At 40.9% G+C, this 14,496-nt stretch overlaps 1 protein-coding gene across 2 annotated transcripts in view; it reads left to right on the forward strand.

Moving 5' to 3' along the window:
- The window catches only part of GABRB3 (gamma-aminobutyric acid type A receptor subunit beta3), a 229,938-nt gene that overhangs the window by 163,432 nt on the left and 52,010 nt on the right, over positions 1-14,496 (forward strand). For both annotated transcript variants that reach the window (XM_035023936.1, XM_035023937.1), the window contains exon 4: positions 6,012-6,232. In XM_035023936.1, coding sequence (XP_034879827.1) covers positions 6,012-6,232 — 221 coding nt within the window. The remainder of the gene's footprint in view (positions 1-6,011; positions 6,233-14,496) is intronic.

Here is a 14,496-nt window from a genome sequence, read left to right on the forward strand (position 1 = left end):
ATGGCCTTTTAATTGAATGATTTTGCTTGTAAGATTCTGTTAAAGAAAGACTGTTCTGAATATAGTTCTTACTTCAGTATTTCTTCATGCTGATCCTCAGTTTGTTATATGCCTTTTATAAGACAGGGAGAGAAGAATTCAAGACATCTAACCTTATCTAATGATTTTGATGAGTTACCATAGTTCAAACCAACTATAATTAAATAATCCACATTTATACATTATATCCCAGAGAATTCTAGGTCCTAGTGGACTAGAGAATTCTGGATGAGGAAATACTTGGGTTTCCTCCTCACTGCCTGACCTTTCTCCACTGAATCCCATATCCCAGGGCTACAGTGTCCCCTGGAATCTGTCACAGTATAAGCCAGAGAGCTGGAGGTTCTCCTTGTATGGATAACCATCTCAGATACAGATGCGCTTGGCAGGGCAGAAGCTCAGAGGGTCTCAGCAGGTGTCCCGGGTCTAGGTCCACACACACGCACACACATACACACGCTCAGGCAGTCTGTGACTGGATATGGAACAGCAGTGAGTCTCCACCCCTGGAGACATGTCTGAGCTAGCCTAGGAGGCCAAGGATAGTTCCTCTGCATGGGCTTCCAGCTGCCTTTCCTGGCAAGGATTCAGGGGTGGACAACTGAGTGAGTGGAGAAGCAGAGGTTACCATCTCTGCTGGCAGCTGAGGGGGGCTGAGGGCCAGGAAATCAATGCCGTTCTTTAGGGCCCCGCAACTATCTGGTGCCAGCCCCAATCCAGGGTTGGATCTGCACCTAAACCAGGAACCCAGTGTTCTCAGGGCTGCTAACACAATGGATGGGAGTCACTATCTATGCATACACACTCAATGTGTCAATTAATTAACTTATAGGAGGGGTATTTTATAAATACTCAAAGTACTGCAAATCTCAACCACCACCCAAAGCACAGTCTTCTGAAATCAAGTGATACCAAATTATACCCAGAAGGAACTTTGTGAGCATATATTCCCAGCCAGGTCTGAAGAATGTGGGACAGGGCTAGGAGTGAAGGTGTTCCCTCTCAGCCCATGAAGGCCCCACAGCAGAGGGGACTCGGTGTCTCCTGGACACAGGGCCCCATCCTGTGCCTCCAGTGGATGCTATTCCCATTAGTCGCGATCTCTAGGCCGTTGCTCCCTTCCTGCACCTGCCAACATGTCCTGTCTAGATGTGCTGATATGACTGGTTGTGCCACAGTAAGAGTCAGTGCCAGGAAGCAGACTGGCTCATCCTACTGTGTGCTAATCTAATTAAGCCCACCCTCCCAGGGTGAGGTTTCTGGAGCCTGTGTCCATCACACTGCACCGTGAAGGGGCTTCATGAGCCCCACCCTTCCTGGACACCCACTGCTCTCATGAGCCTGCTCCTCCCAGACTCCTGCTTCTCCCCGTGCCCCACCCCTTCCTGCACCTCTTTCCTCTGTATTCCTCACTGAGCCTGGATGCTCCATGCTGCCTCCCAGAAGCCCACAGCTACTCCCTCCAGCCCTTTTCCTCCAGACCGGCACTTTTCCCCTCACCGGGCCCTTCTCTCACTCTGACCCCCTCTGACACCCATACCTCCTAATGCTAGCTTCTCCCTATACTCCACTCCCCTCTCATCCCCTCCCCTTCCCACATGCACTCCTCCCTAATGTCTCTAACCAGGAGATTTAGTTTCCCCTGCAACGGGCAAAGGTGGGAAAAGAGAAAACAATCACAATTGCCTCTCAAAAGCAGAGGCTTTTGGTGTCTGAGAGTTGTGTGTCAGTGTGACTGCAGACCCCTCCCTGTGCTCAGGTGGATTACATCGCCAGAGCAAGAAAGATGACAGCTGGGGACACGGTGAGCTCTGCAGAGGCCCAAGGAATGGAGACGCTGGTATTCACCACCAGTATCCGACTCACCTGTATTGCCTTATTCTCATCTCCATGACCCTCAGATCCCCCCCGAAAGCCCGGCATTTGAGAAATGCCATTTCAAGACCTCGCCCCTGTCTCCTTTCACCACCACCCCAAACCTCCCCTCAGCTGCACCGCATTTGGGGGTGACCAATCCAGGAAAAAGGCAAGGAAGGCCCACAAAGGCTCTGGGGAGCTCCGAATATGGGAAGCATCAACTTGTCTGGGACCCCCTGGAGGAAAGAAACTTCCACAAGGCATCTGTCTACATCCCAGCTGTGCTAAATGTTTGCAAGGATGGGGGGCTTTAGTGGTGCCACAGTGTTTATTCCCCTCAAAAACGGCATTACCTTACGTGACTTGATTCTCCGCTCTTCAAGATATCTTTGCAAACCATCCTCCCACCAAGTTCATTTCAGTATATTATGGAGAACAATTTAGCTTCCCGTCCCTTAGAGCTTCAGTTTCTAGGTTGAGAGTCGCACCCTGCAGGGAGGTAGCCCCAACTTCAAGTCCCATGTCCCCCAGTTACTCCCATTTAGTGGGGCATGGAGGGGAGGGAGGAGGCAAATTACTTCAACTCTTTAATTTTTTTTCTTCATTGATTGGGGATGATAATGAGAATACTGATAATCCCTGCTTTATGTTTAAGTGAAATGACATTAGAAATGACTGGCACATACCGAGGGGTCAGAGCATGTTCACTGCTACTGTCATTATTTTGCGTGGTGCTCACTGCTGCCCAGGAGTCAGCACTGTGGCCTACTGTCTGCTGTCACCTTTCCTTTGTCTGCCAGTCTGTACAGGAGAAAGAAGTGGGATACTGACTAGTGTCCCCACTGCCGTAGTGAAGCCATTGCTTCAGAAGGCACAGCTGATGCAGCAGGTTTGGATTTAAATAACTATTTTTCTCCCTCTGTCACCTAAGCTCTCTGCAACCCTGTCCACGCAAGTCACCTCAGCAAACACCCAAGACCAAAACTGAGAAGTGCTGTTAATGGTGTGGAGAACAGCACCAGTCAAAATAAGACCCAGAGCCCGAGCTTGCAGACTCTGGATGACAATTGGGTTCCCAGGGCAAACTGACACATTCCCTCCATCCTCATGGCAACCCATGTGAACGCCAGTTGGAAGGGAACTCAGAGAAGTGCTAGACTTCATGACTCAGGCGTGGGATGTGGGCTTAGAAACCAAAGAGAGAAGCAAGTGAAATGCTTCTATTTCAATAAGAATGTAATTTGGAGCATTATATTCAAATCGAAAATCCTTTAGCTGCTACTGCTGTTTTATTTCCATCCTGTTATGCCACCGAAACTTTGAATGTTTCAGTTAAAATGCATCACCTACATTAGCCATCATTCATGGTGATGCAGGGGATGTGATTGCACTCTTTGGGGGTCCACTCACAGCCTGAAGTTGTACATCAAGCCCAACATGTGTGAACTTTTAGGATTTCCCTGACCTGCACCCCCTTTCCAAGCACTCTCCACCCGTTTTGGCCTTTGCTCATCATTTCTCTCACCACTGCACAACTGATCTTCCCGATCAGGAGGCAGCTGCCACTGAAAAATAGTTTGCTAACCACAGACCTTAAAGGAAGGGAGTACACCATCCATTGTAGTGAATGGGCGGGGGGGTGGGGCACACAGGGAAGCACTAGCATTGGTCACAAGGAAGAAGGGAAACTGTGGGCAAAGAACTTTATTGTGGTTTCCATGGGAATGAATGGGCATATGGGAGGCTGGATAAGCAGGCTTTGGATGGGCTAGTTTGAATAATTAAAGGGGGCCCCGGGGTCTAGACTGCCCCTAGTTGCCTGGTACTTGAATATAGTTGAAATATTGGCCTGGAGTGTGAAAGCCCAATAGAGAAGGCACTTGGGGGGTGAGCTCTGGATTGGTTGGTTTGCTTTTGGAAGGCACAATCTAGAGTTTGATAGAATTGTAGCCCTGGGGGAAAGGATGAAAGTCCCTCCAGGGTCAGCCAGGGTCCAGAAGCTAAAGCATGAGAAAACAGAAAATAAAAGACAGTTAATACACTTGGTTATGTCACTTGTTACTGGAAACTCAGTGGTTTTCATTGACTGAGGAGCTGGCATTCAAGTTTTTCTACATTCTGGTCACTGCCACAGAGTCCAGCCTTGCTCACCACTCTGTCCTTTTCCCCTCTAGAACCCTAAGTTCCACCAAAACTGCACTCCTCAGAGTTTCTCATCAATTCAGTAAAATCAGTGCAATAAAAGCAACATCCTTGTATGATTTATTTTTCATGCCCCCTATCCAATATCTAGCTAGCCAAAGCCTATCTTTAATGTCACCTGATCTTTGAGAATTGGTGGTGGGGTGGGGGCCCGTTCACACAGGTAATGCCATGCACAGAGCTCTGCCCATGTAAGTGCCTGGGAAAAAACTCTTCTGTTTCTTTTCATCCACTCAAATGCTATCTCTCCTTCAAGTTGCAGATAAAACCTCTATAAAGACTCCCCAGCCCATTTGAATTTTCTTGCTTCCACCTGCCTTTGATTTTTTTTTTTAATGGCCCTTATAGCTTAAAACTTATTTTGCTGATAGTTGTTTAGCATGTATTGGTTTTGTCACCTTGCCTGTGAGCACCTGGAGAAGAACATGCAGGTATGTTCTTTGTCATTTCAGAGGCTTCTGTGCTCTAACACTCATGAGATCAGTGATAAGTAGGCATTGTTAGATTAGCAAGCACTGAGAACTGCCCTGTGAATCAGCAAAATGAGTACTGGATGGGATTTCATAAGACCTGTGCCTGGGATGGGTTCTTGAATTGATTTGCAATCCCACCTCTTATTGCCTACAAAGCCAGGATGTTTGCAAACATCTGTGTGTGTGTGAATTCAGAAGCTCCTATATGTAACAGTGATTTCTCCTTCCCTGGTTAGGGAGTTTACTCATTTACCTTTGGATTTTCAGCTTGGATTCTTCTATAGTGGGGTTCAAGATGTCCCATGAATATGACCAAATTTTCAGACTTGATGTAGACTGGAATAGTGTTTGCCAAAAGAATAAAAATTTTAAAATAGAAATTTCATGTTCAGTCTGATTTCTTTTCTTCACTTTTTTTTTTTTTTTTAAGATTTTATTTATTCATTTGACAGAGAGAGACACAGCGAGAAAGGAAACACAAGCAGGGGGAGCGGGAGAGGGAAAAGCAGGCTTCCTGCGGAGCAGGGAACCCGATGCGGGGCTCGATCCCAGGACCTTGGGATCATGACCTGAGCCGAAGGCAGACGCTTAACGACTCAGCCACCAAGGAGCCCCTTTTTTCCACTTTCTTACTGCATTACTTTGCAAGCAAACAAAACAAAACAAAAACAGATGGACAAACAAACAAAAGTAGGATCATCTGCCTAAATACTTGCTTATTTTGTTGGCAGGCCTGTGGGGGTTGCACCATGGCCCATTTCCCCTCTCCTACATCCGGCTTTAGCTATAGGCTCCCATTTTCCCCAGACGAATATATCATCCTCTCAAGGTGATGATATGGCCTAGTTAGTGTGGAAATGGTTGTGGCATTCTGGAAGAAAAAGAAAATGTAATGAATAAGGCATAGAGACCTCCCACAGGTCATTGTGTCTCCAGTGCATGTTTATGGAGGGTTTGTATTTACAATTCTAACAGAGGGCAAGAGAGGAAAATGGCTTACCTTGTAGAGAGAATCTGTAGATAGAGCTCCTCTGCTGTGGGTGGTAAAGATACATATCTGCCTGGTGGGAGATGCAGGACCTAGGGGAGTTTTCAGGGTCCTGCCAGCAACCTGATTTTATGATGACTTTATTTAAAGTTATTTTTTGACCTTTGTATCTGTGTGGCTATTGCTTAAATGCCAATTTGTCTAGTCCGGTTCTTACCTAAATAAAACAAAGGACTTAAAAAAAAAAAAAAAAAACAACGGGATTTATAGACATGATTTACACCTACTAAACCTAGTATTTGCATTTATGAGAAAGCAACCACTGTTTTCTACCCTGCCTGAAAATAATATCCATTTCTTCTGGATTCCAACCTGAATTTGACCAGTCATGAAGGAAATATGCCTGTGGCTGAGCACAAACTAATTTTTTTTCTTTTCTTTTTTTCCCCCAGGATTACACCTTAACCATGTATTTTCAACAATATTGGAGAGATAAAAGGCTTGCCTATTCTGGGATCCCTCTCAACCTCACGCTTGACAATCGAGTGGCTGACCAGCTATGGGTGCCTGACACATATTTCTTAAATGACAAAAAGTCATTTGTGCATGGAGTGACAGTGAAAAACCGCATGATCCGCCTTCACCCTGATGGAACGGTGCTGTATGGGCTCAGGTCTGTCTGTCTTTTCAGGGCCAACTTCGCAGTTGCATGATGCATTGGCATTGAATTTCTCACTTGAGATGATTATAGGGAGTGAGGCCACGTCCTCAGATTAATTAGGAGACAACCATGAAACACTGAGATTTGCACATACACACAAATCTTATAAATATAAGATTTGGGGCATTACAGTTACTATAAATAGTCACCATGCAAGGGAAAAACTTCCCCCTTGGATTGATTTTAAATAACTGGGTTGCCCTATCTAAGAACACAGATTCCCTGAGGACAGATTTCCCGTATCATAGCCACAAAGGCCTGAATTAATATTGCTCTGAAGCTGCAGAGGTTCACAATAAAGTTTTCCCAGAGCTGTTTGCCGAGTTGAAAAAAATGTCTAGTTTGGCCATTATATGGATATAATGGTATAATGGATACAATGGATATCCATTATATGGATATATGGTATAATCTCAGAGCTTCATGAGGTGGTGTCACCAATATTTATGGGAATGACTAAATGTGAGGCTTCCTGATGAGAATCATCTCTCACCAGGTCTCCTAATGAAATCTCTTGAATCAGGAAACCAGACTGCTGCCTGGAACCCTGAGGAGCCCCTGGGCTTCCCTGGTTACCCTGGAAACCACCAGACCTTCCCATGATGCTCCACCACTGCTGGTGGCTAATTATTTGAATATCATCACCCTTGTTAAATGGTGATCTTGAAAATCTTTTGTCTCGTGTTGATTTTGCAATGATTTTTTTGTTTTAATTGTTTTAGAGTAATTTGTGTGTCTGTGTCTGCGTATCTGTGTCTGGGGGTGGGTGGGTAGGTGTGGATGTGAGTGTGTATATGCACACGTGTGTGTCTTTCTTGATCCCCTGGCCTAAAAGTGCCTTTGAGATCTTCTAGGAGTGACCACAGTTTTGAGTAGGACACGGGTGGATATCTTGGAGAAAACATTTATCATAAAATTTTGTGAGTCCATAGGCCTTTAACTAAGACTCCTGCAGGAGTTATGAGTCATAACAACATATATTTAAATCCATATCATTGTGACTTTTACTGCTTCAAATGAGGAAAGGGGATTATTTAACATCGTCTTAAGTAGAAATTGTTGAGTGACTTTCTCAAAACAGCAATATATAGAATAAGAGAATTTTAGCAAAAAATCAGACTTTTTAACTGTGAGGGGAAAAAAGTGATGCATGTCAACCAAGCCATGGTATTACTGTGTTAAAAAAAAAAAGTTCAGATTGATGTTTCTCTGGGACATTTCAAGCATTTTGTATTTTTGCCTGGAAATAAAAAATGTGGATGTAAAATTCTGGAGGTTTTGACAAGTACATCAGTTCTACAAAAGATTACCCAGAAACCATGTGAGCATGAAATGAGGAGTCATGTCCCTCATTTATCTGCCCCCCAAAAAATGAATAGAAAAAGTGTGTATGTGTTGTGTGGGCTGGGGGGAAGAACAAAAAGAAACAAATATCAATAAAAATTAAGCCTAGATTTCTTAGCTTTTTTTAAAGATTTATTTATTTATTTATTTTAGAGAAAGAGAGAGAATGAGAACATGATCAAGGTGGGGAGCAGAGGGGAGGGAGAAAGAGAGAAGCAGACTCACTGCTGAGCCTGAGGTGGAGCCTAAGGCAGGGCTCAATCTCAGGACCTTGAGATCATGACCTAAACTGAAATCAGGAGTCGGATGCTTAATCATCTGAGCCATCCAGGCGCCCCTAGGCTTCCTGTCTAAACAAAACTTGCTACTTGGGTTTTCTCCATTTTTATTTCTGCATTCTTTATTTTCTTACCAGAGGTAGAATACGTTAGTATACCTCTATTGAAACTTTAACTGTTAGGATAGTGCCTTAGTCTATTCTGGCTGCTATAACAAAAGACCATAAGTTGGGTGGCTTATAAACAACAGACATTTATTTCTCACATTTCTGGAGCCTGCAATCCAAGATCAAGGTGCCAGTGTCGAGGGAGGGCCCACTTCCTCGTTCATAGTAGGCACTTCCTTGCTGTGTGCTCAGCTGGTGAAAGGGGCAAGGAAGTTCTGTGGGATCTCTTTTATAAGAACACTAATCCCATTCATGAAGGATCCACCCTCATGACTTAAGCTCCCACTTCCTAATACCACCACCTTTGGGGGTTAGGATTTCAACATATGAATTTAGTGGGGGGGACTTAAACATTCAGACCATAGTAGACAGAATGATATGATATGAATGAAAGAACTGTAATAAATTTCCAAGCTCTGTTTGGAAGTGTTGGATTTAACACCATAAAACATGCAAGAATAAGAAAAACCAAAAGAATAAAACTATATCCTTAGCTAATACTCTGCTTGTACATTTATATATAAAAGTTAAGTAATTATATAATAAGCTATGGGAAGTTTTCAATAATAAACTTGGTATAATAACTTTAAGAACTCTCTAGTCAAATTTATATCCATTATACATCTCAAACAGCCTCTTAAGTCAGTAAATGGATTTCTAAATAAATAGCTGTTTTTATTCAAATGTAGTCTTAATATACTCCTTAGATCTTTATTTAGAACCTCATATTTTTGAAACAATTCTTCAGATCTCTGTGGACCTGGACAAGCTGTCAGAAAGAAAATCTCTAAACAACAGACCGCCACATTCTGCACATGCTTAACAGCTACCCTGTGCCATCTGATTCCTTTTGAAATTGGCTAATCTAGAAATTTCTGCCTTTAGGTTTAAAAATCATACATAGCTATAGATATTAATTTGAGTTTGAAGTAATTTGAATTTTCGGACAAGAAGCACCTTAGTATTTCAAAATACTGATAATGTTATTAAATTCATGTATATACATATTCTGCGTTATTTTGTGTGAACTGAAGTACCATTTATATGTATTCTATTTTATACACACACACACACACACACACTCACATACAGTATATGTATCATGTTTTCGGTAAAAAAACAGTGTGAGTGTTCACATTGGTAAGACACCCTCCATAGTCCTCTTGGCCCCAAACTTTATCATCCCTTTGCTCTTGTTCTCTTGTTGTGCTCACTGGATCATGTTAGTGACATGGCAAGCCAAGGATGGGCCAATGTATGAAACCCCAGTGATACAGTATATCCTTTTGGTATCTAGGTACCATGGCATGAACCTGAAGGAGGTCTGGTGCAACTGAGGACTTTAGCGAGTTAAACTCCCATGAAGGTTTATGGAGCACTAGGATTGTTGTTTATCTCCTGCTTTTACAGTGCTGCTGATGAAGTTCCAGCCCAATAGGGATTGCTTTCTCCCTGGATATATCTCTGAGATACTGGTTGTCCTGGCTATACCCCTGAGACATTAAGGTTGATTTTTTCTCCCCATTGGAGACTGGGATTGCCTTCACCTGGCTATAGAGCAGTTGGGTACACTGGTAGGTCAATCACCATTAAGCTTCCCTAGGCTCCTTTTCCTGTTCATGTCCAGCCATTGCAGTACAGGATCAATGAGGGCTTTTTCTTTATCAAGCGTAGATGAAGATCTCTGGCTGTGGATGAGCTATCCATGACGTAGGTTTGTATGTCATCTCAGTCTTATTCTGGGAAATCATTAATCCATTACTCTGATGATTCTGCAAAAGTGGTCGATGACTGCTCACACAGTTGAGAATGATCACGTTCTTGTAGCGATAAAAGGTCATTATAAATCATGAACTATTTTTTCAATGACTCTTTTAGCCCCTTGAGTTTGAAACTTGAGTTAACACTACCGTGAGCTTATTGGCTTGAGCTCAGCTGAATAAAACAGTGATCTGAACCTCTTACACATGTTTAAGTCACCATGTGATGTGAGAGAATGCTCTAGATAGAGTATACATACCATCCTAAAATAAAACTGGGGCTCTTTGAATTTCCTTTGGGCAGCCAAACCTTTTCAGGAACTAGGAAGATCTTGGCTAAGATGTTTATGGATCTTGGTCCTATTCCTGTCACAGTTTTTCTGTTTTCTTTCGTGCTGGGCTGGAGTTTTTTTGCTGCCTGTGAGAAGGCAGAGTCATCCCTCTCCTGCTTTCCCGTGTTTCTTTTTCAGTCAACTGATCATTTGATGTCACTGAATATCTCACCTAGCACCATTTTGTAACATGATCTTTTCTTCAGGCCATATACTTTGTCTTTGAACTTTTTTTTCTGATGCTAGGAATTGGTAATGGGTTCACAAAATAGTATTTGATTTGCTTCAAAAAGCACCTGAGAATCTAAGGTTGAGTCATCTTCATCAGAACAGTGTAGCCATGTTCTTCCTGAGAAGCTTATTGCAAAATTTGTTGGAAAATAAACTGCAATATTTCCACTTGCTATAAAAAATACTCAAAATTGTTAAAGTTGACAATCTGATAATGAAGAAGTTGAACGCAATGTTAAGATGAAACTACGACTTATTTCACAAGATTCAAATTAAGTCATCTAATTGGTTTGGCTGTCATCTTATTTTGAAACTGCTTTATACAGTGGTTCCGATCAGACATTTTTTTCCCCCAGAAAAGATGTAAGGTAACACAATTAATAAGGCCCATGTGAATTGAGCTCAGGTGTGCTTACTTCCCAAACTCCTGTTTCCCAGTCACTTTTATGTAAGTAAATAACTATTGATGAATTGCTTTCTAAAAAAGATTATGCTGGGACCCCTGCGTGGCTCAGTCAGTTAAGCATCAGACTCTTGATTTTGGCTCAGGTCATTCATGATCTCAGGGTTGTGGGATTGAACCCCATGTTGGGCTCTGTGCTCAGCACAGAGTCTGCTTGTCCCTCTCCCTCCCCCCACTTGTGTGCTCTCTTTCCCTCTCCCTCAAATAAATAAATAAAATATTTTTTAAAAGAAGGATTATGCTGATTTTTACTCCTGTCAGCAGTCAATTACATATTTAGGGTTGTGACACATGCTTTGGACTTTATCCTTATTTTGGCTACTGTAAATAACCTATCTATTTACTTCATCCCTCAGGGCTGGAGAAAATCACTCATTTCATTTTAAATTCACACTCATAAAATTCTATGTCTTCCCTATGCTCACCCATTCCTTCCCTGCTTTTAAAGACTCTTTCACACCTTCACTTTAGTCACCTCCCACCACTCTCATTTGATGCCATCGCCTCATACTTTAATTAAAAACAGAGAAGCCTCTTCATCTTCCCATTTCCCATCTAACATGCTTATTACTAACGCTTTGACTCCTCCACTCACTCCTTATCATGCTTCCAGAATGCAGACCTTCCTTCCACTCCTCAGAAGTATCAAGGATTAGGATGTGCCTGTCTTAAGGCCTCTGCAAATGCTTTTTGCTGGATGTAATACTTCACTTCTAGATGTTCATGTTTTTAGCGTTATGGAGTAATTATGTAACTGAGGACAGTTCAACTGTCACTTCCACAAGGAGAATCCTGCTTTGATCGTCTATTCCCTTTCTATTACAACATCTTGTCTTATTTTTATTATAGCACTTATTCAGATGTAATATTATCTTGTCATTTTATTGCATCTCTTATTTATTGACTTTTTGTATTTATCAATGATGGTGGGGGAAGCCACCATGAGAATTCTAATTCTTCTTTCTGTAGCATTTCTATTTTTATATTTTCTATTTAGATTCTTAATCCATCAGAATTTATCTTGGTTGGAATTATGCTCATTAAATATTACTTTGAAAAAGTGTTATACTATATTCAATCTTTCCTACATAACTGTGACATTTCTGAATTCATTCATGCCTTCATTCATGGCTTGTGGCAGAGTTTTGTCATTTTCTTTAGACAGCCCACTCATATTTTGATAAGGTTATTCCTATTCTTTATGTGTGATACTGTTAGGAATGGGATCATTTTTATGTTATTTTTCCAACTGACTTTTACTGATATGTGGGAAAGCTATAATCTATTTGTTTATGACTATCTTTGTTTAGGCATTTATCCAATATCATATCCATCTAGGCTAACTGGTTAATACTCATGAGGATTTTAGTCTAACAAGCATATTGTTTATAATGATAAGTTTTATGTTCATTTTCATTAGTTTTATTCTTTTTTCTATTTCCTGATTATTGCATTGATTTCAACTTCCAGAAAATGAAACAGTAGGGTTAACAGTGTACATTATTTCCTAGTCTTTTGTCATAATAAGAATGCTTCTTGTATCCCACTATGAAAAGATGATTTACATTTTCAGTTTAAGGTAGTTATGACTCATTCTTTTACTTCCACCAAAAAAGTATATTTTTTGACTACCAATTAGTTTCTGGGAACTGTGTCATGAGTTGGATAACACAGATAATCACCAACTTATGGAGTTTATATTCAAGAACTAATTATAAATCAGATCACTGACCCCAGATTATTTTTTCTTTATATATAAGAAATAAAAATAGATTTTATTAATTCACTCCTCTCTATTTGCTCACTTTCCTAATTTAACCTGTAACTGAGATGTATTAATTCCCTACCTTGATTCATCTTTAAATTCCTGAGATAAATCCTATTTTATCATGGTGGGCAATACTCTTTAAAAAACTGTTACATTTGTTTTGTTGATGGCTAACTTACAATTGTTTTTATTTTCACTGAAAAATAATTGACATAAAATGTTCTGTTGGTTTCAGGTGTACAACATATTGATTCAACAATTTGATATATTGCTCAAGCTTACCGTGATAAGTTCAGTCACCATACAATGTTATAATATTATTGACTATACCCCCTATGCTGTATTTTTCATCTCTGTGACTTATTTATTTTATAAATGGAAGTTTGTACCTCTTGATTCCTTTTATTCTACCAACCTCCAACCCATTTCCCTTCTGGTAGCCACCAGTTTGTTCTCTGTATTTAAGAGTCTGTTTGTTTTTTGTTTGTTCCCTTGCTTGCTTTGTTTAGATTCTACATACAAGTGAAAGCTTATGGTATTTGTCTTTTTGTGTCTGACTTATTTTACTTAGCATAATACCCTGTAATTTCATCCATGTTGTTGCAAATAACAAGATTTCATTTCTTTTTATGGCTGAGTAATATTCTACAATGTGTGTGTGTGTGTGTGTATCACATCTTCTTTATCCATTCATCTATCAATGAACATGGGTTGCTTCCATAATCTTGGGTGTTGTAAATAATGCTGTAATAAACATAGGGGTGCATATATCTTTCCAAATTAGGGTTTTCATGGGCAAGGGTGGGGGGTAAGTGTCCATAGTGGAATTACTCCCTCATATGGGACTTCTATTTTTAATTTTCTGAGGAACTTCCATACTGTTTTCCACAGTGGTTGTATCAATTTACATTTCCACCAGCATGGGGGGGTCCCTTTTTTTCTACATCACTGCCAACACTTATTATTTTTATCTTTTTTGATATTTGACATTGGCTGGTGTGAGGTGATATCTCATTGTGGTTTTGATGATTGATGGATGATGGATTGATGATTTTCCTGACGATTAGTGATGTTGAACATCTTTTTATATGTCTGCTAGCTATCTGTATGTCTTTGGAGAAATGTCTGTTCAGGTTCTCTCCCTTTTTTAACCAGATTGTTTTTTTTGATGTTGAGATGTGTTCTTCATATATTTTAGATATTAATCCTTTATCAGATATATCATTTGCAGATATCCTCTCCAATTTACTAAGTTGATTTTTTGCTTTGTTGTTCGTTTCCTTTGCTGTACAAAAGCATTTTATTTTGGTGTAATCCCAATAGTTTATTTTTGCTTTTTTTTTTTTTTTAAAGATTTTATTTATTTTTTAGAGAGTGAGCGAGAGAGAAACAGCATGAGAGGGGAGAGGGTCAGAGGGAGAAGCAGGCTCCCCGCTGAGCCGGGAGCCCAATATGGGACTTGATCCCGTGACTCCAGGATCATGACCTGAGCTGAAGGCAGACGCTTAACCATCTGAGCCACCCAGGCGCCCTATTTTTGCTTTTGTTTCCTTTACCTGAGGAGACATATCCATAAATATGTTGCTATAATTATTCTTTTAAAAATCCTTAGACAACAAGTTTATTGGTGGTAAGCACACCTTGTGATCTAGTTTATTTGTCCCCCAACATCCCCTTGCACACTGTTCAGTGAGGTATTTCTTCACCTTATAAAAATTTGGGCAGATCTCATGGTTTTCTGCCAATGTTTTAGTAATAGTTCTTTTTCATCTTTATGTGACACAGGAATTCTCAGGTCAGTGTTCAATACTAAGTTCAGATTTAGCATTAATATTTACTCTTTCCATAGCCCAGCCCTATTTTAGGCTAGAAG

The sequence above is a fragment of the Mirounga leonina genome, unplaced genomic scaffold (genome assembly GCF_011800145.1).
Source record: "Mirounga leonina isolate KUSES-001 unplaced genomic scaffold, KU_Mleo_1.0 Mir_178, whole genome shotgun sequence".
NCBI lineage: Eukaryota > Metazoa > Chordata > Mammalia > Carnivora > Phocidae > Mirounga > Mirounga leonina.